Source organism: Chondrus crispus, genomic scaffold (assembly GCF_000350225.1).
Source record: "Chondrus crispus Stackhouse genomic scaffold, scaffold_331, whole genome shotgun sequence".
In the NCBI taxonomy this organism is placed as follows: Eukaryota; Rhodophyta; class Florideophyceae; order Gigartinales; family Gigartinaceae; genus Chondrus; species Chondrus crispus.
In genome coordinates this window covers 1-22,397 of record NW_005179218.1, presented here as the reverse complement: position 1 = coordinate 22,397, position 22,397 = coordinate 1, and the positions used below count along the sequence as shown (strand labels likewise).

The 22,397-nt window shown below is 51.6% G+C and overlaps 1 protein-coding gene; it reads left to right on the top strand.

Annotated features, from left to right (window-relative positions):
• The first annotated feature begins 87 nt into the window (after positions 1 to 87).
• On the top strand, positions 88 to 1,860 carry CHC_T00005988001 (hypothetical protein). XM_005717590.1 is given in 2 exon segments: positions 88 to 1,608; positions 1,609 to 1,860. 1 exon segment carries the CDS (start codon positions 88 to 90, stop codon positions 1,606 to 1,608), a length of 1,521 nt encoding a protein of 506 aa, XP_005717647.1. The 3' UTR covers positions 1,609 to 1,860.
• Positions 1,861 to 22,397: the final 20,537 nt, after the last annotated feature.

The following is a 22,397-nucleotide window of genomic DNA, read 5'->3' as shown; positions in this document are numbered from 1 at the left end:
TGCCCCCTTGCCCCTTTCCCGCCCTCCCCGCATCCCCGCTCCCCAACGCAATCTCCCCGAATCCCCTCCGCCATCCTCACCCCCGCCATGTACTCCACTCCTACCTTCATCGCCGCCGCCCCCGCTCTGCCACACCGCCGCCCGCACCCCTTCCACCGTGACCCGCCACGCATGATTGCTGCCCCGAAGCGTCGTGGCCGGCCCTCGGCCAAGCGCGCCCAGCTTCCCCGCACTAAGCGCACAACCTCCTCTTCTCCCTCACAGCAAGCCTCCATGGACCTTGTTCTCCCAGCAGACGATGAGGCAGCCGCCCTCGCTAGGCTAGAAAAACATCCACACCTCCTAATCGACTCCACCCTCCCGGAGCCGGACGCATTGCCCAAAATTAACGCAAAGCGAAAACGCGCCCCGCCAGGGGAACGAACCGACACCCTCGCAACATCCACAGTGGACCAAACTATAGCAGTCTCTGTTTCGGACCTTGTTGAGGCTGACCTCCTTTCCGTCGTCAAACCCGCATCAAAGTCGAAACCGTCAGCCGAGACGTCAGACCCCGTGGCCGTTCCAAAGAAGCCGAAGCGCGCCAGCAAGAAGAAAGCCTCTGCCAAAAAGGCCGAGCCAGACATACTGAAACGCAACGCAATGCCGACCCTTGCCGACAACACTGTCCGGTGGTATCTCCAGCTCATTGGGGGTGACCGTTTGCTTCGTGCTGAGGAGGAGGTTACGCTCGGTCGCCAGATCCGTGACCTCATGCAGTGGCAGCGCATGTTTGTTGAGCTCGCCGATTCCATTGGTCGTCAGCCTAGTACTAACGAATGGGCCCAGTACATGGGAATGGACGAAACTGACTTCGCGACACGCTTGCTTCATGCGAAGAGGGCAAAGGATAGGATGATTGTGTGCAATTTGCGTTTGGTCGTTTCCATTGCCAAGCGGTATATGAATAGGGGAATGCCACTTTCTGATCTCATTCAGGAGGGCACGCTTGGCTTGATTCGCGCCTGTGAGAAGTTTGACGCAGAGAGGGGATTCAAGTTTTCTACTTACGCTACCTGGTGGGTTCGACAGGCCGTTACGAGGTCTATTGCTGATCAGTCGCGCACTATTCGACTACCTGTCCACTTGTATGACACTATATTGGCCATTCGTCGTGCCACCAAGTTTCTAACGAATGAGCTTGGGCGCCCGCCGTTGGAGCAGGAGATTGCCGATTATTGCAAGATCACCGTTGAAAAGCTTCGTGCCACGCGAGTCAATATGCAGTCAGCGCTTCCTCTCGACTGCCCTCTATCCAGCTCGGATGATGCACTCACACTGAGTGATGTCATCGAGAGCGACGAGGAGAGCCCCGAGGATCGTGTGGAGTCTTCCTTGCTGCGTGACGATTTGGAGCATGTCGTCAACAGCTTAACGCCTCGCGAAAGGGATGTAGTCCGCATGAGATACGGACTGGATGATGGCAGAGCCAAGACTTTAGAGGAAATTGGACGCGCTTTTGATGTCACCAAGGAGCGCGTGCGACAAATCGAGTCTAAGGCCCTGCGGAAACTGCGGCACCCTTACCGCTCAGCAATTTTGAGGGAGTATACGCCTCCCAACTTGTAGAAGAATCCGCGCGTCGCGGTTCCGTCTGCATTTTCTTTCTGTTTTTTGGTCTAAAATATAGAGAGCACCGCTATTGTACAGCATTCCTTGTTCGTTATTGAACAGGTAAAAAAGTTTTTTCCGTGGAGTGTCTCGAGAAAAGGGATAGACCGTCGAGCTTGTGCACCTCCTAATATGTGCTCTTGCGCCTCCAATGCAGAACTTAGATTCGAGAAGGTAGGTATATCTGAAAGAAGTTTTCCGACCTTTTCTGGGATCTTGTACCTCAATAGCTGTCATTCGTGCAAACGCCGCTAATGTGAAGCCTAATGCCCTTGGGGATTGAAGCTCTGAGTGGTTACGTATAGATACAGTAGGCCCTGTGCGACCCCACTGCAATGATGCCATTTCTTCTTATTCAGACTTCGGAATGTGTTTTTGCGGTAGCTGTAGAAGTCGTTCGCCCGCAGATTACGCAGTCCGCAACTCTGCAACGGCTGCTTCTTCCGCCGAGTTGCATACGCGAGAAGACTCTGGGATGTTCCGCGTCTCTTGCGATAGTGCTTCGTGTTAGGACTTCGTTGCTAGAGCTTTGTATTCCTCGAGCGGATGGTCACGCAACGGGTCTCATCTCAAATTCGAATGAGACCGGCTGAAGAACAAGCAGCTCTACGTTCTCCAACTAGAGTATGTGGATGATATAGCGCACTATCTGCTGGGCTGAAACCTGAGGTCATGTGTCCCAAGTCTCTGTCCCAATCCCTGAAGGAAGCGGAGTTCTTCACGCCTTGTATCTGTATCGACAGGTGAGCCGAGCCCCTTCGCGAAAGACACCTGACACAGTTGCTGCCAAACGAGTGCCGATGCTGCGGCTGGACAGTATTTGATTGCGGTCCACCTGCATGGGCGCTTCTCTAAAGCCCCCTACCGTCTGCGGCGAAGCTGGAGCCGTGGTTAGATTTCCGTTTCGTGGCACGTGGACAGGGCTCGGCAGTTGGGGTCTGGAAGTCGTATCGCTTTGTGGCTTGGATGGGACAAGAAGAAAGTACGAGGTCGCCCATCGTTGCGCTCGCTTGCTTCTGCAGTTTTCGCTTCCTTGCACCACATACAATCAATGGCATACTAACACTGCGAGTGATAAGCAAGGGGCGACGGACACGACTTTGTTTCTCACACACCAATTAAATATTTTCACGCACATACATACCAACTTTAGTTCCGCCGCTGGGTATGTTGCGGAAGAAAGGTTGTCCCGGCTGTCCACCAATTGATGATTGCATCTGACTCGGCCTGTTCTCGATGGAATAGAGGCTGCACTGCTTACAGAGCCATTACCTCATACTGTACCAAAACAAGACTTCTTTTATGGTTACTGACTGCGACTCACGCGACACTAGCACGAGAAAAAGCGAGTGCCCCCATGGATTTCTGTCGCCGATTGTTGGTGGGGTGAGCGTGTTGGTCGCTGTGCAAAGTCTGATCGCATACAAGTAGAATCAGATACGTAACTTTTCCTTCCACTACAGAGTTGCCGCGTATGCTCTAGTCTCGCCCTCACAAACGCACCATTTTCCAACTCGATTCTCTTCCGGGAGCTGAGACTCCAATTCATGCTTCTGAGAGCACGGCAGGTGTTTGCATTCGATGACGACGTGAACGAATCCCTGATACGAGACAAGGAGCATTAAACAAGGTGATAATTGTAATGGTTAGCAAATCACTGACAGACGTTGTTGGAACTGTGCGTAGAAGTCATCTGTCTCCGCTGTCGCATCTCCACTAGCCAACGCACCGACGACAAACGTATTCCGCTACATTGTACCGCACAATAGTATCGCGTCCGGAAGAAAAGGTGGCAAACCCACTATCTTTCCTCTTTCTCGGGGCACACTATTACGCGCATGAAGCATCTGCTTGCGGCATGGCACACCCTGACTAGTACGAGTCACTTTGGAACACCCAGGTCATTCGAGGATGCATCAATTTCAATTTACACGATCAATTCGCGTCTTCTTGTTTAACTTGAAATGGGTTGCCCTTTGAACACGGCACAACCTTTGTAAAGAGAACCAGATGTATGAGCATCTTAAGAATTGCAGGCACCCGAAGCTTTGTACAGGTGCTTTCGACGTTTTTGTTCCAGAGCATGTAAACTTCAAAGTGAAAACAGCTTTCTCGAGGGACGGCCAACATGATTCAGAAACTACATACCTGTCCATCTATGAAATATCGAACATTTGGAGTTCAATATTGCCAAAGAGCAGCACATGTAGTGGGATTGTCGTGGTCGCAACGTTCTTCCCATGAACGCATTGATGCAACGTAGAGTTGCAAGTGTGGCTGTTCTTCTCCTGTCGTAATTGCTGGTGTTGGTATTCGCAATAATACTTGTATGTTATATTATTCTGGACTCGTTAAGGGCAGGCCTATCCGTTGGTCGAGTGACGGTATAGCAGCACCCTTTGTCCCAATGGGGAGTTTTCAATTACTCAAAGTGCCTCGGGGTTGTTTTCTCGCCAACAGTATGGTACCACACTCGGCATGACGAAACACCAAAAGACACTAAATGAGTGCGTTTTTATAGCTGACCCTCACTGACGTCTGATGGCCATCTCTCTGCGTACAGTACCGTACATCTATGTCCTACCGCTCAGCCTCTGCAAACGAATGACAACTCTCCACAAGCTGCCTTCATTGTCTTTTAGTTTCATAAGCATTGTCACTTCTGAACTGCGTACATCTCACAGTTGTGCAGACCCTACAGGCTCGCACGTACTGTACCAAGGGTACAGTAGATCTGCGAAGCAGTTCCAACGCATTCTGTGGGTGCGTTGGACACTGCGGAGTCATCACCACACGTACGAAAAGACTTGGTAGCTGATAGTAGAGTTTATTTATCTGATCATACACAAAGAAAATGTGCACAACAGCTTTCTCATCGCATCTGACAGATAATATCGCGGCTCTACAGTATCCTAACAACTAAGGCTTTCTTCATCCTCTTCGAGCAATGCCCCCGCACCTTCTTCCATATCTATGCCCCGAAGCTCGCGCTCCATCCTACGCCTACGCCTTTTACGATACGAGGCCTGCGCTCTCTTCCGCTTTGCTACTGTAGACTCGGCAATTTCTTTGAGGCGCTTTCTGTAGCGCTCATAAGTCTGACCATCGGCGTCCCTCAGAGGATGCCATCGAATATGAAGATTTGTAAGCGCAACCGTGAGCTTGAATATACCATCATACAGAGACTCACTCCATCTGTACTTGTTTGCCGCGATAGCCCACAAAGCAGATTACCTTCCAAAGTAGTTCTCCACTATAATGCGGTCCCCTGAAATGTTTTCATTCTCCCTACGCTGTTCCAATGTGAGCACTCTTCCCGTGGGCTTTTTAATGGGCATTACTGCACGAATGTCACTTTGGATTTCTTGATAGCCCTTGTCAAATAATATGTCCCAATGATTCGGATGCTCATCAACCCCATTACTAATGTCTGTGATTGCTCGCTCCTCAACAGATTTTTCAACAGCATCAAGGTGAAAGCCAAGATTACGATGAAATATTTCAATGTCTGCTACTGACCCAGGCTCTTGTGCGCTGCAGTGTATCCTGAGGCCATTGGGAAGGACTGCAACTTCCGTCTTGTAACCGTAGAGTTTATGCTTTCCCAAAAAGCAGTGCTTTGATTCCTCGAGTGAACCACCGGGACGATAAGACTGCTGAAAGGTGACGTCGCATGCGTAGAGACACATTTTGTATTTGTTGAACGTGCGCTTGTCGGCCTGGAGTCGGGTCATGGCATACTTGTTCTGATAAAAGGCGATAAATTTGTCGTAGCAGTGTCCCGAGAGGAGCCCGATCATCGCTGTAACGCGCTTCTCGAATGTGGGGGGTTTGATACCGAACACATAGGCCATTATATCCCATTTGGCGCCCTGTTTTAACACGCACATTGTCATGAAGATCATATCTTTTCCAGTTATGGCTGACTTGCTACCACGGCCTGTATTGTAGTTTGAACTGACGTGTTCACGAATATGAGCCCAAAATCGCGATAAACTCGTTGGGCGTAAAGTTTATCATATCCATGATCCCTTGTGACCCGTTGGCATTCAAGAAGCGAGTGTATAAAGGTTCGTCAGAGTCGTTCTCGTCTTCAGAGTCTGACGGCATCGGATTGTCATCATATGCTTCAAGTTCTTCCTGACCGGCAGCCTGGATTTCTTGCAGTAGCGCAAGTGCTCGGCTGGCAGATGGGGGCGCACCACGGGGAGGCATGGTGAAGGCAATACCAAGAGGAGTGGGTGGGGAAAATGGGACCCGACGATGACAAGGGAATGTGTTCACGAGTACGGAAGAACTGGCATGGTTAGGTCAGCAGTTGCCTCGTGGCTGGGTTTGTGTCGTTTCGGGAATGGCGCGCAATTTTCGCGCAAACTTGAAGAGAATGTCGTTCTATTCCGAAATGACTTTCTTTCGTACGAATAGACTACAGGCCATACAAATTAGGGCACGAATAGCCAAGTCACACAGTGAAATAAAAGGTCGTAACTGTTCTCTCCGCCTTGATATGATTCGTTGTGATATGGTGTTTTTTATGTTTAAGGCACCAACGTATGATATGCTCATTCTATTGCGAAGACCATATTTGTTTCTCCGGAGTTACTGGAGGTCTTCCAAACACCCCGTTAGCTGCTCCCTCCGCCTAGTATGTGCTCTACTCGGGAGTACCCGCTGAATTGCGCTGGAGTACAAACTGTAGTACCGCATATACTGCTACAGTACATATACTGTGCGGTATGTATCGTACTACAGTACCGTTCTCACTGGTCTAATTCTGGAAAAGGGTCAATTCTGGACAATATATTTTTGAGTACCCCACCTTCGAACCTCTTTTTCTCTCTCACACACCCCTCCCCCATCCTTCAATGCCTACCGCCCCTCTCCCAACTCCCTCATCCTTCCGTAGACAGTGCTCCTGATCGTTGGTGCGGACATGCCGAGCTCCATGCGCGCTCAAACTATCGCACATAACAAAAGGATTGCTAAAAGAAAAGATGAGCGTATCAGACGGGGAAAATCATTACAGCTCCTGCAGCGCGGCATCTCTCCAAGGGAAGTGTCCACCCGAAGTGGTGTCACTTGCACGACAGTGTATAATAATCGAAAGGCTATCATAGATGGGGACACGCAACAGCTCGCAAAACTGCTCGATCCGGAAAAACACTTGGCAGGCCGTCGCACAGTTCTCACAAGTGCTGAGCAGAGTCTTGTCGTTCACAAGACTCTCCAAGCAGCTGAGAAAGGTTTTGCCGTTGACTGTTCTCTAATGAAGAGCATTCAGGGCAAGATAGCGGCAGGAAGAGAAAATGCATTCTCCAACCGCGTCCCATCCTCGGACGCCATATGCTCATTCAGAGCACGACATAGAGAATTGGTCTATAGGGCATCCCAGAACGTTTCCATGGCAAGGCTAGAGGCAGAGCATCCAACACATATCGCCAGTCTGAAGGAAGTTATTTTGAAACTTCAGAAAGAGTTCCCAGAGGTCCTCAGAGACCTTCACAAATATGGAACTGGGATGAAACCGCTGTATGCGGTGAGTACGATCGTAAAGTCAAGTGTTTCACCTCGTCCAGCAGAAATCAGGGCGGTGCTCGCTTGGGCATTAGGGATCCCGGTAAGCACTTGACAGCAAGACTTGCTGTCGCAGCATGTGACAACATAGCGCCCCTTTTTCGATAGCCTCTGGTAAGCAAGTCATGAAATCATGGCGTAAGCCTCTCGATAGGGAGGACTTCACTAATACGAATGGTGTATAACACTGATTGTGCAAGGAAAAATGGTTTCCTCATGACGCAGAGCTTGTTTTTACACCACACGGCTCAATCGACAAAGCCGTAATTGTCGAAGTTATTCATCATATCAATCGACATGCGCGAAAAACAGTACCGCCCCATGAGCATATCCTTCTCCTATTAGACGGACACAGTTCTAGACAGGGCGATGTATGGCTCGAAGAATGCGAGAAGCTTCGAATTTTGGTGGTCAAGTTGCCTGCTAATACAACCCATCTGTTGCAGCCGTGCGATCAGTCTGTGAATAGAATTTTTCAAAAAACGGTTCGGTCTACACGGGATGAGCTCCTGATGATCAGCCAAATGACGTGGGCAAACTCTGCTTTTAAGATAAAGCTCGCTGTGGCGGTTTATCGCGCGTTGACTCCAGACATTGCCAGAAAGGCATTTTATGAGTCTGGATTATGGCCAATGGATTTTAAATTTCTTGACCGAATTGCGACCTACTCAGGCCAGTGATAACCTTAAAGGACCTTTGTGCATTAGTGTGAACACACGAAGTAGTCCGGCAGTTCGTGATTCTCATTTGAGAGAGGTTAGAAATGAATCGCGCGCCTTGCTAGACAGAATTCGACAATTATCAAACGGCCCTGGCTCGGCCAGTAATACACTAGCAGAGATACAGGTACTGTTCAACGATGAGTTCAATGTCAAAAGTTTGCTTGATACGCAGGTCTCTCCACCCAAGCTTGCAAAGACTTCACAACGTGGTCGTAAAGTCAATGCACCCATGGCCAGAGCACAGCGTCTTCAAGCAAGGTCAGAAAAAGGGACCCCAAAGCGAAGACTTGAGAGTGTCTTCAATTCTGAAAACGCCATTGAACAGAGCCCTCCGATACCTATCACAGGGACCGCATTTGAAGGGAACAAAGAAAACCGTTGTCCAGGTGAGGACGGTGTTTTCGCGCAAAGGCTGATTGACTTACAGGGAGACGTTCTGAATGATATTCCAATTGCGTCATGGCCCCAAGTCCGAAGAAGTGGCAATATCGGCGGGCAAGGATGTGTTGAAGACGAGAGAACGGAAGTGGCAGCCTCAGGCCTCGTCGGTTTGTCTCACTATCGATAAGAGTGCTCAACTCGCTGTCCAGAATTGACCCCTTTTCCCATTTTTCGTCTGTTGACGAGCTCAGGATTGGCAAAGAAAACTTGGTCTGATTGGTAAAAACGTTGATTTTTGCATTTCTGGAAAGTGTCCATAATTAAACCAGTGAGAACGGTACTGTACAGTTGTGGAATACTGAATGTCACTATGCACTAAGTTTTAAGGCAACGTCGGACGAAATTGGGATCAAATGCAATGTACAGTTTGAGGCCAACCTCCGGCGAGGTTGGGATCAATTGCAACGTACATTTTAAAGTCTAATTCTAAAACAACAGTTATGTGCAAACCGAACACAGGCAGTGTCGGTTAACAAAAAGATAGCATTGGAAGTACGCGACCTTACCGCAAGAACGGCACTGACAGTTAAGCATAGACGGCGTCTATTTAAGCCACGACTCTAGAGGCAAATACTGGAGAGTGAAGGAGCAGAAGGAGAGCATGCGAAGATAAACCTGAGCAACCAGGAAACCAGCCATTTGGGTTTCCGAGCGCAACTGTGCTCTCACTCTTTGTTTGTAGATTAGAACCCCTGCCATCCGTCAAAGCACCTGCTGCTATCTGATCCGACGTGCAATGTAGAATCACCGACAAATTACAGTTATGGGCCCAGACAGCGGTTCTAATCCGAACAGAGACCTACTTGCCCCACCATTCCTATCCCCTACCACCGACAAGTTCAAGTGGCGCAAGCAAGTGACCCTTTGGTGTACTACAGTCTGCAGATTCGCACGAAGAGGCGATAAAAGGGCTAAAGGTATCTTGAGCGCACTAGGGATAACGTTGTTCAATGCTTTGGATACCGTTTTTGCCTCTAAAGTCGAGAGAGCAGTTACGGCCGGGTTGCTCGATCTAGATCTAGATGATGAAGATCCAGCAATCCCGATTAACCAAGTGGAAGTGGTAAGCAAGAGTATCTCAATTGTGGCAAAGGACTCTGCCACCGATGGTATTCGCAGACTTGTGCAGATGATGAGAGATGTATTCGGGTGCACTAGAAAAAGCGGCGAAAGCACAGCGATCTATGCGATGAGATTCCAAGGCCTAGCTTTAGAATACCTCAACCACTGTGATGCGGTTGCCGCCGAACAAGACAGTCAAAGCTTTGCAATGATGTTGCTTGAAAATGCCAATATCCCATCATCCGTCTATAGCACGGTTGTAACGCAACCAGTTTCTAAATCACATGACACTTGTAGCAACCCAGACGAGAAAATATTCCTCATCTCCAAGGCCACTCTGGAAGCTATCACGGAGAAAGCGGAGATGATCGAAAATATGCAGCAAGCCAGTACCACAGTACCTGGTGAGGCATCTCAAGCAGCAGAGACCCTTGCATTCCTTGCGCAAACCAACGGCATAAAACAGCTCATTTCTAATACAATGAAGTCCAATAAGCGACACGAACGGGAAGATCGTGCTATGTTCAGGGTAACGCTGATTACGCAGTCGAAGCCTTAGTAGACGTTAGGGTGGATGACGAACCTAAGCATGATGCACATACACCAAAGCACTCGGAAGCATGATAAAAAACGAAAGTTCGAGGATATGACGGAACAACCCACGAAGGGAGGATACCGCCCTCAGCGCTACAAAGGCCGCATACTTCACGGTGAAGGTCGAAAGGCGAATTCCAAATGCAAGGGCTGCGGTGAGCAAAACCATTTGTATAAAGACCTCGAGTGCATATACAATGTAATGCGCTGCTTAGTGGAAGGGAAGACCGTACATCCCGATACCATCGCTAAACAGTCCGACCAGGTCAAAGCACTGTTTAGGCAAGCAGACACTACGAAGACAACGATTGAGATCAATGATATCGTCAAGATTATTGGGAACGGCAAGGCTACGGATAGTAAGCGAACAAGTAGTCCTGCAAGAGCATCGTCGTCGTATTTTCGGTAAAGGGGTTAGCTACGCTCCCACCTGACCCCAACCCGATACTAGACGAAGGAAAACCAACGTCCACTGGTGGTATTGAAAACGCCGCCACTCTATGCGATATCCTAGGCATACAATTCACCCTACAACCACCGTGCGAACGATACCTCCACGGCTGGGGCGATGAATGTCTAGACGCTCGCATGGTCACATGTTCATGGACACTCACAATTCTTGACACAAACGGCAGACCAACAGCGATTACGTTTGACCTCGTAACAGGAAAATCCCCTCTCATTATCGGCATGGATATTAGGGCATACTGTGACACATTCAATCGTGGTCAACAGAAGTACATAAGTATAAAACGACCAAGCGATAGAAAAAAACGCATACTTGACACATACCGCGTCGCAAGCGATAGCCGCTTAAGATTGGATATATCACCGCACCCACGGTCAATCGTACGAACACTGCTGGGAAATATACAATCGACACAGCGGCGCACTCCCATAACTTTGTGCAAACGAATTCACCGTTACACTCACGCTTCTGGACAACAAATGAAAGACCTATGCAAGAACGCCGGAATAGTGAACGAAGAGTTGCAAAAGGCGATCGAGGAGGTCTGCGCAGCCTGTGAGATTTGCGCGAAGAACGGGACACCGAAACACACTCGAAAGATCTCACTTACGCACACTAATGAGGCATTCAATCAGGAACTTCAAATTGATTTTCTCTTCCCAAAAATACGTGGCAGAAAAATCATTGTCATGAATTTGACTGACGCTGGCTGCGGATACAGTGAACTTGTTACCCCTGCCGATCGTAGCATGTCAACGATAATCACCACCATAGAGACTGAGTGGATTCTTCGCCATGGCGCACCACTCTCCGTCTCAGCCGACGATGAGTTTAACCGTAAACCGCTACGGACGTACCTCGCAGCGCACGACATTGCCTTCAAATCACGCCCCGCTCGACGCCACAACAAGGTAGGTATCTTTGAACGCGAAAACGGAACGATCAAGAGAATCATCGCGAAACTTGAAGACGAGCCCAGTGACGCCTCGGCCGAGACAATAATTGCACGTGCAGCATTCCTTTCGAATACGTTTTCGGGTAACCAAACCCTCAACTCGTTCGAACTCGTACGAGGGTACAGACCCTCTATACTCGGCCTGCCAACCACAGTTGTCACAGCAGAGCTTCTTCAGGGGCATAAAGAACAGATCGCCACACGTACGATGCAGAAGCTAATCAACTCACGCGCTCCAGACGTGATACGCAAGGAAATGTTCAATGAAGGAGACCCAGTATGGATCTACTACCAGTCTACTAAGCAAAATGAGAAAACAGAGTGGCCTCGAGGTACCGTAGTCGCAGCCGAGGAGCACTACCTTATGGTACGAAAGTCAGCACGTGGCGCGCCGATGCGCATCGCATATGAACACGTCCGACTTGCGCCGCATAGTGAGCTTACTTCCGCACTTCTGCAGTGTTCATTGGAAGAGGAGCTCTCTGGCGATACAGTGGATACAGGTACAGAGCCCAGCGACAGCAAAACGGCACAACCAAGCAACGCAGAAGTATCCCTCACACATGAGGATAACATCATGGACCTCACAGAACCTACTGAGGCCAAGGATGATCCACCTCCACCCGTACCCGCTGTTGAAAACCTGCCTACACCTTCTCCTTTGAGCCCGCGAACAAACGTATCGACACAGCAACTAGACCAATCTACCCACGCATTGCTTGCACGGACCGAGGATAGCGTTCGGTACGATAAAGAGGAGAAGGATATAGGGGATTACGGCAAGGAGGCCAGTAACCTTAGAACGCCAACTACACTCACCAGAAACCTGGACCGGGAACTTGATGAGATACAGACCGAGGTGGGATCTCGACAGGTTACAACAAGCAAACTTTCATTCGCAGCCCCATGGATGTTGTGGTATATCGCCAAGTGTCCACTAGTGTACATACTGTACTCGAACACCCAATGGTGTATGACAAGGACCGCATTGGTTAATTCCCAATTCGAAAGGTAATTACCTTATCGCCCGGTAAGTTGGGCAGCGCAATTTGCGTCCGTGTACGTACTGTACTCGAATCATACCGTCTAGTGTATGATACCGGCGTACCTCGCTGGCGCCCAAGTGCAGGACCGTTACTGCCCGACGTGTAGTCGTACCGTTACAGTCTGGCACTGTAAGAATGGGGACTACAGTAGTAGATATACTAAAGTAGGGAAGGGGAAGGACTCGAGGGGATCATCGATCAACGCAGTGGCATCATCTCGAGGGCCGACCCCTTTGTCCCTTGGTTTTGTGCCTAAGTCTTTCGCCTGACTACGTTTTCGTCTTTCCTTTTTGTACATCGAGTACAACGAAAAGTACTCCACCGCAGGGGTAACGCACGACGAGCGCTCCGCATAGCGCCTGGATTCGTCCTCCGTGACGGCGTCGCCTCCGCACGGCGTCGAGGTACCACGTCGAGGACGTCGATCTGGTTTTCGTGGCATCGTTGTGTCAAACCCACACCGTTCTACCAAAACCTCTACCAACCAGCTACCGAACTCTCTTCTGTCTTGTTTTGTGGTTCTTACTACACGTGTGGACGGCATTCGTCGCGTCTCACACGCTTCGAACTACAGTACGACGTGTCGCAGCTCCCGCTACCCGCAGCCGGTCGAGCGCGGCACGTTCTACTACACTGGTCTTCCGACCTAGAAGTGTGAGCACACGCTACGTTTGCTGCGCAAAGCAGTATCGTTGGCAACCGTCGCCTCGTCGATATGAGTTCGCCTCATCGTTCCCTCGCTGGTTCCGAAGCGGCGGAATCGTCCGCTCCGATCCCACCGCTGGTTGAACCAAGCGGAGTCGTTGAACATGCTTCCGACTTTCGCCCAACTCAAGGTGCTCCCGACATGGATTCGTACGAGAGGATGCTTCGAAACCTCGAGGATATACGGGAAGCGCTCCGTACCGACGTCTATGATGATGTCTACGAGCATTGCCGAGACAATCTCTGTGACCTAATGTTGGGTCGATACCAATCTTTCACGCAAGGACTTGAGAGCCTCCGAGCTCACGTCGATACGATCGAATCTCGACTCGTCCTTTGCGAGAGCCTTATCCCCGATAGGTCAACTGACCTGACCGCAGAGCAGATGGGCGCGTTCTCGCGCCTAGCCGCTCAAGTGAATCAGCAACGAAGCCGCGCGAATCGGCTGCGAGAGAGAGGATCGGATATATCCTCAACGTCTGCGAACGCTCGCGACGTGTCTCGACCGAGTCCTGTTTTGTTGCGCCCTTTTGACCCTCTTTCTACAGGTTCCAATCGTCTGGAACCTAATGGGCTTCGTCGTGAAGCTCACTCTCGTGAAGCACGGGCCACAGGCCCTCCGTTGGTGTCCCACAAGATTCCATACCGACCGGAAACGCCTTCACCGCCACTCGCTGTGACGCCCTTCGGTCATTTAGGACCTCTTGAGCCTGGGATCGAGCCCACGAAGACATTACTTCAAGAGTTCAGCCACGTTGTCGACTATCGACTCTATCGTCTCGACGATACTTCTATTCTTGTCTCCGAGAACGATGCCGGACGAATTGGCAAATACGTGAAGCGCTGCTAAGGCATACGGCCTACGATGAAGATCTTCGATGGCTCCTCCCCGATAACGTTGCTGTCTTTTCTCAAGGACATCAGCATCACCTTTAACGCACAGCGCCTCAACGAGGGCGTAGCTGTACGAGTCATCGCTCATTTCTTGGAGCGTGACGCGGAACGTCTGTACACTTCTTATACGATGACGGCGTTACGATCCGGTTCGCTACGGAGCGCTGGGTCAATTTCGTGGCCCGGGTTCGTGAACCTGCTGATCCGCCGTTATCTTACGGATGACGTTCTCAACGATGCCTACGAAAAGGTCGCTACGATTCGTCAACTTCCGCATGAAAACGAAAACGTGTACGCAGATCGACTCGGAGATCTCGCGTACTCCGGTACCGCCGTGTTCTCCGACGCCGCGCTGGTGAACTACTTCATCCGTGGACTGGCTGTCGAAACGAGGGATGTAGTAACCGAGACCGTTTATCGCCTTCCGTTTGGCGAACGAAACGACCTTGCCGCTGTTCGGCGCATCGCGCTCGCGGAGGGTAATACCTACCGAGCCCGTTCGGGAAAAGCTTTACGCGACATCGGAGCGAACGCGCAACGGACGCCTCGAGTACGCCCATCGAGGGCGCCTTCATCTTCTGGCTCGACGTTGTATCTCACAGGACACGAAGCCCCAAGCAATCTCGTGGCTGGGAATGCTGGCTTACTCGATGCGCCACCGGGCGCACAGTTTGATCTCGTATTAATCATGCCCGGACGAGCTGTCGCCGAATCGACAAGTTCCGATACGTTTAACACCGCCAGATCGGCGGAAGATCCGACAAGCACAACGGAAGTGGATATTACGAAACGCATCGAGCGTTTTATTCCTTCTCACGTTCCCGCTCTAACAGAGGCACAGGTGAGGCTGGCACAATCGATCGTGCCGCCCAACTCCCCGTACCATCGTTGCTGGTTCTGCCGCATCGTGGGGCACACCCTCTACACGTGCCCCTTTCTGACGAAAGAGGAGCAACTCTACTCCGCATACCAAAACTACGAGTATCAGCTGGATACGAGGCCTCATATGCCGAACCTGCTCAGGCAGCTCCCAGACGACCGCTTCCGTCAAGCGGGTAACAAAGGCCGTCAGCGACAAGTTGGTTTCCGTGAACCAAGCAAAACAGTCCTCCGAAGACCCGATCAAGGCTATCGCTCGTCCGATACGAATTACCCCCGTCGTGGTGGGCAAACAAATCGTGAAGTGCGTCGTCCTACGCAGAACGACGTGCAAGGAGCAATGATGTACCTGCGAGATCTCATCACCTCTGACTTCGCGACACGCGCGAATGAAGAACCGGTAATGCTCGTGCCGGCCGACGTGGCGCGTTTGGACGGAGAACGGTTCGACACCGCACGAGCGGAACAAGAGAATCCCCCGAATAGGAATACCTCAAGTCGCCCACATACCTCCGATGAGAGTAGTTCTTCGGGAAAAGAGTAAAGGTGGTCTCGATTGCAACGTTGCAAGATTCACCTGTTTCCTTATCTCCAAACGTGCACCAAGACGACGGGCAGCGCGAAAAGCCCGACGAGCAGGGAGTCAAAGTCGTTCAGAGTTCCCGCAATGTCAACCCTGATAACTCTGCGCCGCTAGCCGCCGTGCAACCCGACGAGGGATACCTCGTGACCGATGGAACTCTACGACCTGGCGAACCAGGTCCTTCCAAAGATTGCGCCGGGGCGCAAACGGATTCTGTCATAAACAAACAACCTCGACGGAGATCAAGAGCGGCAAGGCGCCAAGAGAAAAGAGAAACCAGACGAAAACGTCCTCGTCCAGGTGATTACCTCGCGAAGGGGGATCCCCGAGTCGTGGACGGGGTGGTGTGCTTGCTTTCCTCGATGCTGTATACCGTTTATGATTCGATTGGTACCGCCACCAACGCCTTAAAGCCGTATCAAATTGCGATTGATACCTGTTCAGGATACAATCTCGTGCGTAGGGACTGTCTCCCTCCGAACTGGAGAACGTATCAAATACCAAACGCCTCGTTGCCAAGATTGGCAGGAGCAGATTCAAGCCCGCTGAAGCTTACCGCATTCGTCCGTCTCGCTGTACGACTCGGTAACGTCACGTATCGACTACCCTTCGTGGTAGCCAATTCTCTCGCTGTAGAAGTCCTCCTAGGGACGTCTTTCATTGACGCGCACGTCAAACGAATTGACATCGACAAGCAATGCCTTGAATTACGTCCTGGACGCGGCGTCGCCATTATAGACGCAAAAGGCGTCGCTTCTACTAGCGGCGACACGAGTACCAAGCCATCGCGACGTACACGGAACGACAAAAGTCGTGAAACTGACGCCCAACCCATCCGTCTGGCCAAATGAATTTCGATCCCGGCTATGTCACAACTCGGAGTGCGGGTCACTACGAAGGGTTTAGGACTTGTATTTATTGACCCTAAGCTTTCCTTGCATCACCGTCATGGTGTACGACTAACGAACGGGGTGGCGGATGTATTTCCCAACCGTCCGTTTGAAGTCATCGTTGCGAACTTCTCCCGAAAGCCACGGAGGCTTCCTAAGAATACCATCATTGGGTATGCCAAGCGCAACCCTGTCGCTATCCTTACGCCAGATCGACCAGTCGCTGAGGAAATGGGCCGAGTTCTCAATATCTCGGCAATCCCAGAGACAATCTCAACTAATGAGAGGACGAACTACGAAGGGGCATCGGACCCTGCGGAAGAACATAGCTGTTCTACGAAGGAGAAGGTTCCAGAAGACTGGGAATCTCAGATTAGTCTCAGCCACATTACGGACGAACCCTTACGAGCCGAAATTATGGCTGTGCTACGGAAGCACTCGTCGATGTGGGATGGCAATCTTGGTACCATCTCGGCGACAGAACATGGCATTGAGCTCGAGAAGGCTACGAAACCCCTACGTTCAATGCCGTATCGCCAAGGACCTGCGATGCGTACGAAGGTCGCAGAAGAAATTGAGAAGATGCTCAATGGTGGGGTTATCGAACCCGCGACCTCTGAGTGGGCTTCTCCCGTAGTGCTCGTCCCAAAGAAGGACGGGTCACTTCGTTTCTGCGTCGACTACAGACGCCTGAACACGAAAACTTTAGGGGACGCTTATCCCCTACCGCGCATGGACGATTGTATCGACTCCCTTGGAGACGCTAAAATCTTTTCCACATTGGACTGCAACTCGGGATATTGGCAAATCCCGGTTGCTCCAGAAGATCGTGACAAGACTACGTTTACGAGCTATCTCGGTACGTTCCGATATTTACGGATGCCATTCGGCCTACGGAACGCCCCGGCGACGTTTCAGAGAGCGCTAGACATCATACTGTCTGGCGTACGTTGGCAAATTTGCCTTGTTTACCTTGACGATGTAATCGTGTTCTCTCGTACCATGGAACAGCAAGTACAGCACCTCGATACCGTCCTTTCGCTGCTACGATCAGCGGGAATCTCGCTGAAGCTAAAGAAGTGCGCCTTCTTCCAACGTAAGGTACGATACCTTGAGCACGTTATAACTCCCGGCAAGCTACAAGTCGCCGAGGATGCGGCGTCTGCATTCGCGTCTGCCGAGTTCCCTCGAACCCTCACTCAGGTCCGTTCCTTCTTGGGAGCCTGCAACGTGTATCGACGTTTCCTTCAGGGATTTTCGAAAGTTTCAAAACCTTTGACGGAAATGACGCGTAAGAACGCAGACGTGGAATGGGATAGCCCAACAGATGCCCAAGTGAAGGCATTCGAAGAGCTGAAAAATAGAATGGTCTCGCCTCCCGTGTTGGCTTTGCCGCGGTTGGGTAAGCCATACGTCATCGATACTGATGCCTCCGCTTACCAGCTCGGCTGTACGCTTCTACAACAACAGGACGATCCTGGTAGTTGGCATCCAGTCGGCTACTGGTCTTATGCCCTTAACGAAAGCGAACGGAACTATTCTGCTACCGAGCGCGAATGTTACGCTGTTGTGTGGGCAATCACATCGTTGCGGCCGTATATAGAAGGTACGCACTTTACGGTTCGAACCGATCATGACGCCCTACGATGGCTCATGACGTTAACGGAGTCCTCTGGGAGACTAACAAGATGGAGACTTCGCGTAGCTGAATTCGACTTCACGATCGAATATCGCCCGGGACGAGTGCACCAAGTTCCGGACGCGCTCTCACGATTGGTTGCCCCAAATAGGGGAAACCGACCCGAGATTGACGACGAAGTACCGACCTTCGACAGTGACGTCTCCCTTTTGACGACGGTTCAGGATGTTTCGAATGAACTAACGGAGTATCGATGCCCTCCGAAGTGTGCTCACGAAACGGTAACGGTTTTCGTTACGACGCGCACTGGAGCACTCTCTACGAACGGAGCTCCCCGTGACGCTACGGAACCAGTCGTTTGGCTGCACGAGGACGACGAGTCCGACGAGATGGACGAAGTAGAACTCGATGACTTCGGCCTTCCTGACGACCAGGAGGCGCTGTCGGACAACCGCCCAAACGATGCACTGCCAGCTCCTCTCTCCTTCGACGAGCTGGCTGAAGAACAACGAGCTGATGACTTTTGTCAGATTGTTCAGTCTCGACAGGACAGAAAAAGCGACTCGCACTTTTTCGAGGATACGAACGGGCTGCTCAAGCGCAAGCATCTGTACGAACGTGATATCGTGCAAATCGTTGTACTTAAAACGTTAAGAGCTCGGATCTTATCGCTAACGCACGACCCCGTTGTCGCAGGACATCCAGGACAGAACAGGATGTACTACATCTTAAGACGAACGTACTACTGGCCACACATGGCTGTAGACGTCGCGGCGACAGTACGGAACTGTCTACATTGCGCGAAGAACCGCGTTCGGTTACATAAGAGGCTCAACCGCCCCAAGCTGTTTCCGGCAACGGCACCGCTAGAGTCCATCGGTATTGATATACTTGAACCTCTACCGAAATCCAAGAAGGGACGCAAATACCTTCTTGTGATTACGGATCGTTTCACGAAACTTACGCAGGTCGTTGCGTTAAGAAGCGTCACCGCCTATGTCGTGGCCGTTGCCTTTTGCGAGGCCTGGGTATTCAAATACGGAGTGCCAAAAACACTACTGTTGGACAACGGTCCGCAATTCTCAGCCCGATTCTTCCGGTCCGTTTGTGAAGTTCTTGGGGTAACAAACCTCTTTACCTCAGCTTACCATCCACAAACGAACGGACAGACCGAGCGGTACAACCGTACTATCGTGGCTATGCTACGAAATTACGTGAACGAGCACCAGAACGACTGGGATGTTTACGCCGGAGCGTTAACGTACGCTTACAACTGTCACCTGCACAGATCTACAAGGACAAACCCTTTCGATTTAGTGTTAACGCGACCTCCGCCAGAGTTCTCTTTGCATCACTCTGTGCGACGACGTTCTACGCCGGACGCGACCGCTCGCGACGATTTCAGAAAACGTTTGGACGTGTCTATCCAAAAGGCATACAAAAGCCTGCAACAAACGCAAGCGCGTTATAAACGAGACTTTGACAAGCGAGTACGCCGCGTCAAGTCAAGGATAAGAGCTGGAGATTTTGTCTTCCTAGACTCTACCGACGGGGCGACAAAACTCGGCAAGCTGCAGTCTCCTGCTGAAGGGCCGTACAAGGTCCTGCGACAGAACAAACGGACTCTAACAATCGATCGGAACGGTGTAACTGAACGTGTCTCCGCGGACAGATGCGTCTTTTCGCCGCCCCCGATAGGTGCTCGTACAAACGCTGCCGAATCAGCGACAGAGCCTACGGCGGAAAATTCGAATGCCGAGGCACATCCTCCAGGATAAAACGAAGTGCCTCACGCATCTGCCGCCGACCTACGTATACGATGGATCGCCTCCTAGAACACCGTACTCGAGAGGGAAATGTGGAATTTCTCGTCAAATGGACTGGATACGCAGAACCCACATGGACTAAACGTACCCATGTCCCCGAAGAACTCGTCAGTCGTTATCGACAACGCCTCCATCGCAATACGCGAACCCCTTAAAGCCAAAAGACACGGTCGCGATTGGCGTGACTGGGACCCCACGCTTGAGGAGGGGGCCCAGAACTGCACGCTGCAGTAGCAACGTTCGAGAGTTTCATGCTCTTCGAGGTGGCACGGTCCACGCGCGATGAACAATTAATTCAGGGTTGGTCGAAGAACAACACGATGTCGAAAGAACAATTTGTTTTATTGTAAGACTAACCAGAATGGTGTTAGTCAACACGCGCTTTAGCAATGCATCATATTCTGCGACACGAGACCCGCAGGGCCATGCACGAGTGCCACCGGGCACAATGAAACAAGTTCCAACGACGAATTAACGACAGTCATAGTGACCTGCAGTTCGGTCTCGGTAATACGCATCCTTGTCTCCCGATGAAACACGAGGGGGACTGCCCTCAATATCTCGCGTCGGTGCGCGATACGCCGTCTCGTATCCATCATGCGGAGCCGAAGAATAAGGATTCGGAATACTCGGAACGGGCGCGCGCGCATTCGTGGCGCTCGAACCAACTAACGAGTCATGTCCATGACGAGCATTTCCATACCCTTGGGAACGCCAGAGGGTGTTATGTGACTGACGATAACGATCGCGCTCTGCGCCAACTTCACGAAGAGAAGTACGCAAGTCTTCTACTGTACTTGCAGCTCGATCTGCCCGCTCCGTAGCCACCTTGGCCTCGGAAAGGGCACCACGAAGGTCCCACTTCATCTCACGAAGCTCTGCTGTACGAACGAGGTACCAGCGAGCTAACGTCTCGATCATCGAGCCGACATTCCAAGACTCGTAGGCCCTTTGGCCTAACGTTTCGACCGCTTTCGGCAAACGAACCAGGTCGTCCCTGGTAATATCAGACTCGACGATGGCCCTTGCGTCAACGACTGGAGGATCCAGAGATGCCCCAGACGGTGCTGGGAGAGAAGCAACTTCTCCGGCAACGTGACTGTAGTCCCTCTTGTGACCCAGTCCTAAACGCCCTCGACGTCCTGAGCTTGGGTTGTTTCTGTACTCTCGACGGAAGGAGTCCGACGCAGCGTGATAGTACACGTACGACGATTCGATACCGGTCGAGAAATCCTCCCATACGACGAAAAGTGCTTCTGGTGCACTACGGACGCGTTCCATAAGTCCCAAGGCTTCTGAGAACGACCACATTCGTGGAGTGCCACGAAAAACGAGCGGAGCTGCCAGACGAGGCGCGCCCGCCACGACGGAACGGAGTACATTAAGTACGCCGTCTGAGACGAGGAAGGCTCGACGCTCACAGAGAGCTTGCTGCATGATCGCACATGCAACGTTAACGGACCACTCGAAGGTTACGACTCGCTCGAGGCGAGAAAGATACGGGTGCCGGCGGTCGTTCGCGGCATAGCCGAAGTACCTTAAAACGAGGGGACAGAGTACGGGCACCCCTGCCGGTGGCATAGACTGCCAAACGACCGGAGGGAGCTCCGCGAAATCTAGCTTGGTCAGACCAATCGCCAACTCCGACGACGGAGTCACTCCAGACTCATGCGATCCGCTCCGGCGATGAACGAGCCAGTCGGATGGCCACAACACGCGGCCAGTGAGGCGCATTAAGCCCGCGGCGGCTTTCGTTACCACCGGACGAAGACCTTCTGAGCCCGGAACTGGGTACGTATACAGAGGCTTGACCAAAGGAAGCGGCATCTCTGTATCCGACGGGTCGACAGTCTCGAAAAGGAACCGAGCGGCTCGGTCAACGTACTCCACTTCGGAGTAAGAAAATACAAACGAGCGGTCACACGGAATTTCCAAAGGCACCTGAAACGCGGGTCCCTGCCGAAAATATTCTTCCCAGGCCGTAACGATGGACGACGATGTCCCACCTCCCGCCATTTTCTGGAACCGACGGAGGTCAGGACGGCGACTGTCCACGGAAAGGACATCTTCGAGTGTCACGTCTACACGAGGAAACTCCTCCCATTCGTACGTCAATCCTGCTTTCGGTAGCGATTGAGCGGAAGTATCGGCACGGCCGAGCAGCGACGTTGCGGAACCGATCCGCAAGACGCCCTCGCTTGGGGGGGATCCTGTGTACGGATATCCCGGGACGCGACAGCTTCCAAATGCTGAATAACTTGGCGTGGCACCGTACCACTTGTAACGGCGCAACGTCATAAGGCCACCGGGCTTGGTGACGTTCACGTTTCCAGCCTCCTCCAGAGCAGACCGGCGCGTCGGCTTCAGGCTCGCAACGCCGAACGGCACGTTCGATGCGTGATCACAGACCCCCGATGGGCCTGACGCCGATGAAGAGCCTTTCCAGCACACTGGCGGCCGTTACTAGG

Coding starts and splice junctions, on each gene's coding strand:
- CHC_T00005988001 (XM_005717590.1), top strand. CDS start 88: ATGTACTCCACTCCTACCTTCATCGCCGCCGCCCCCGCTCTGCCACAC.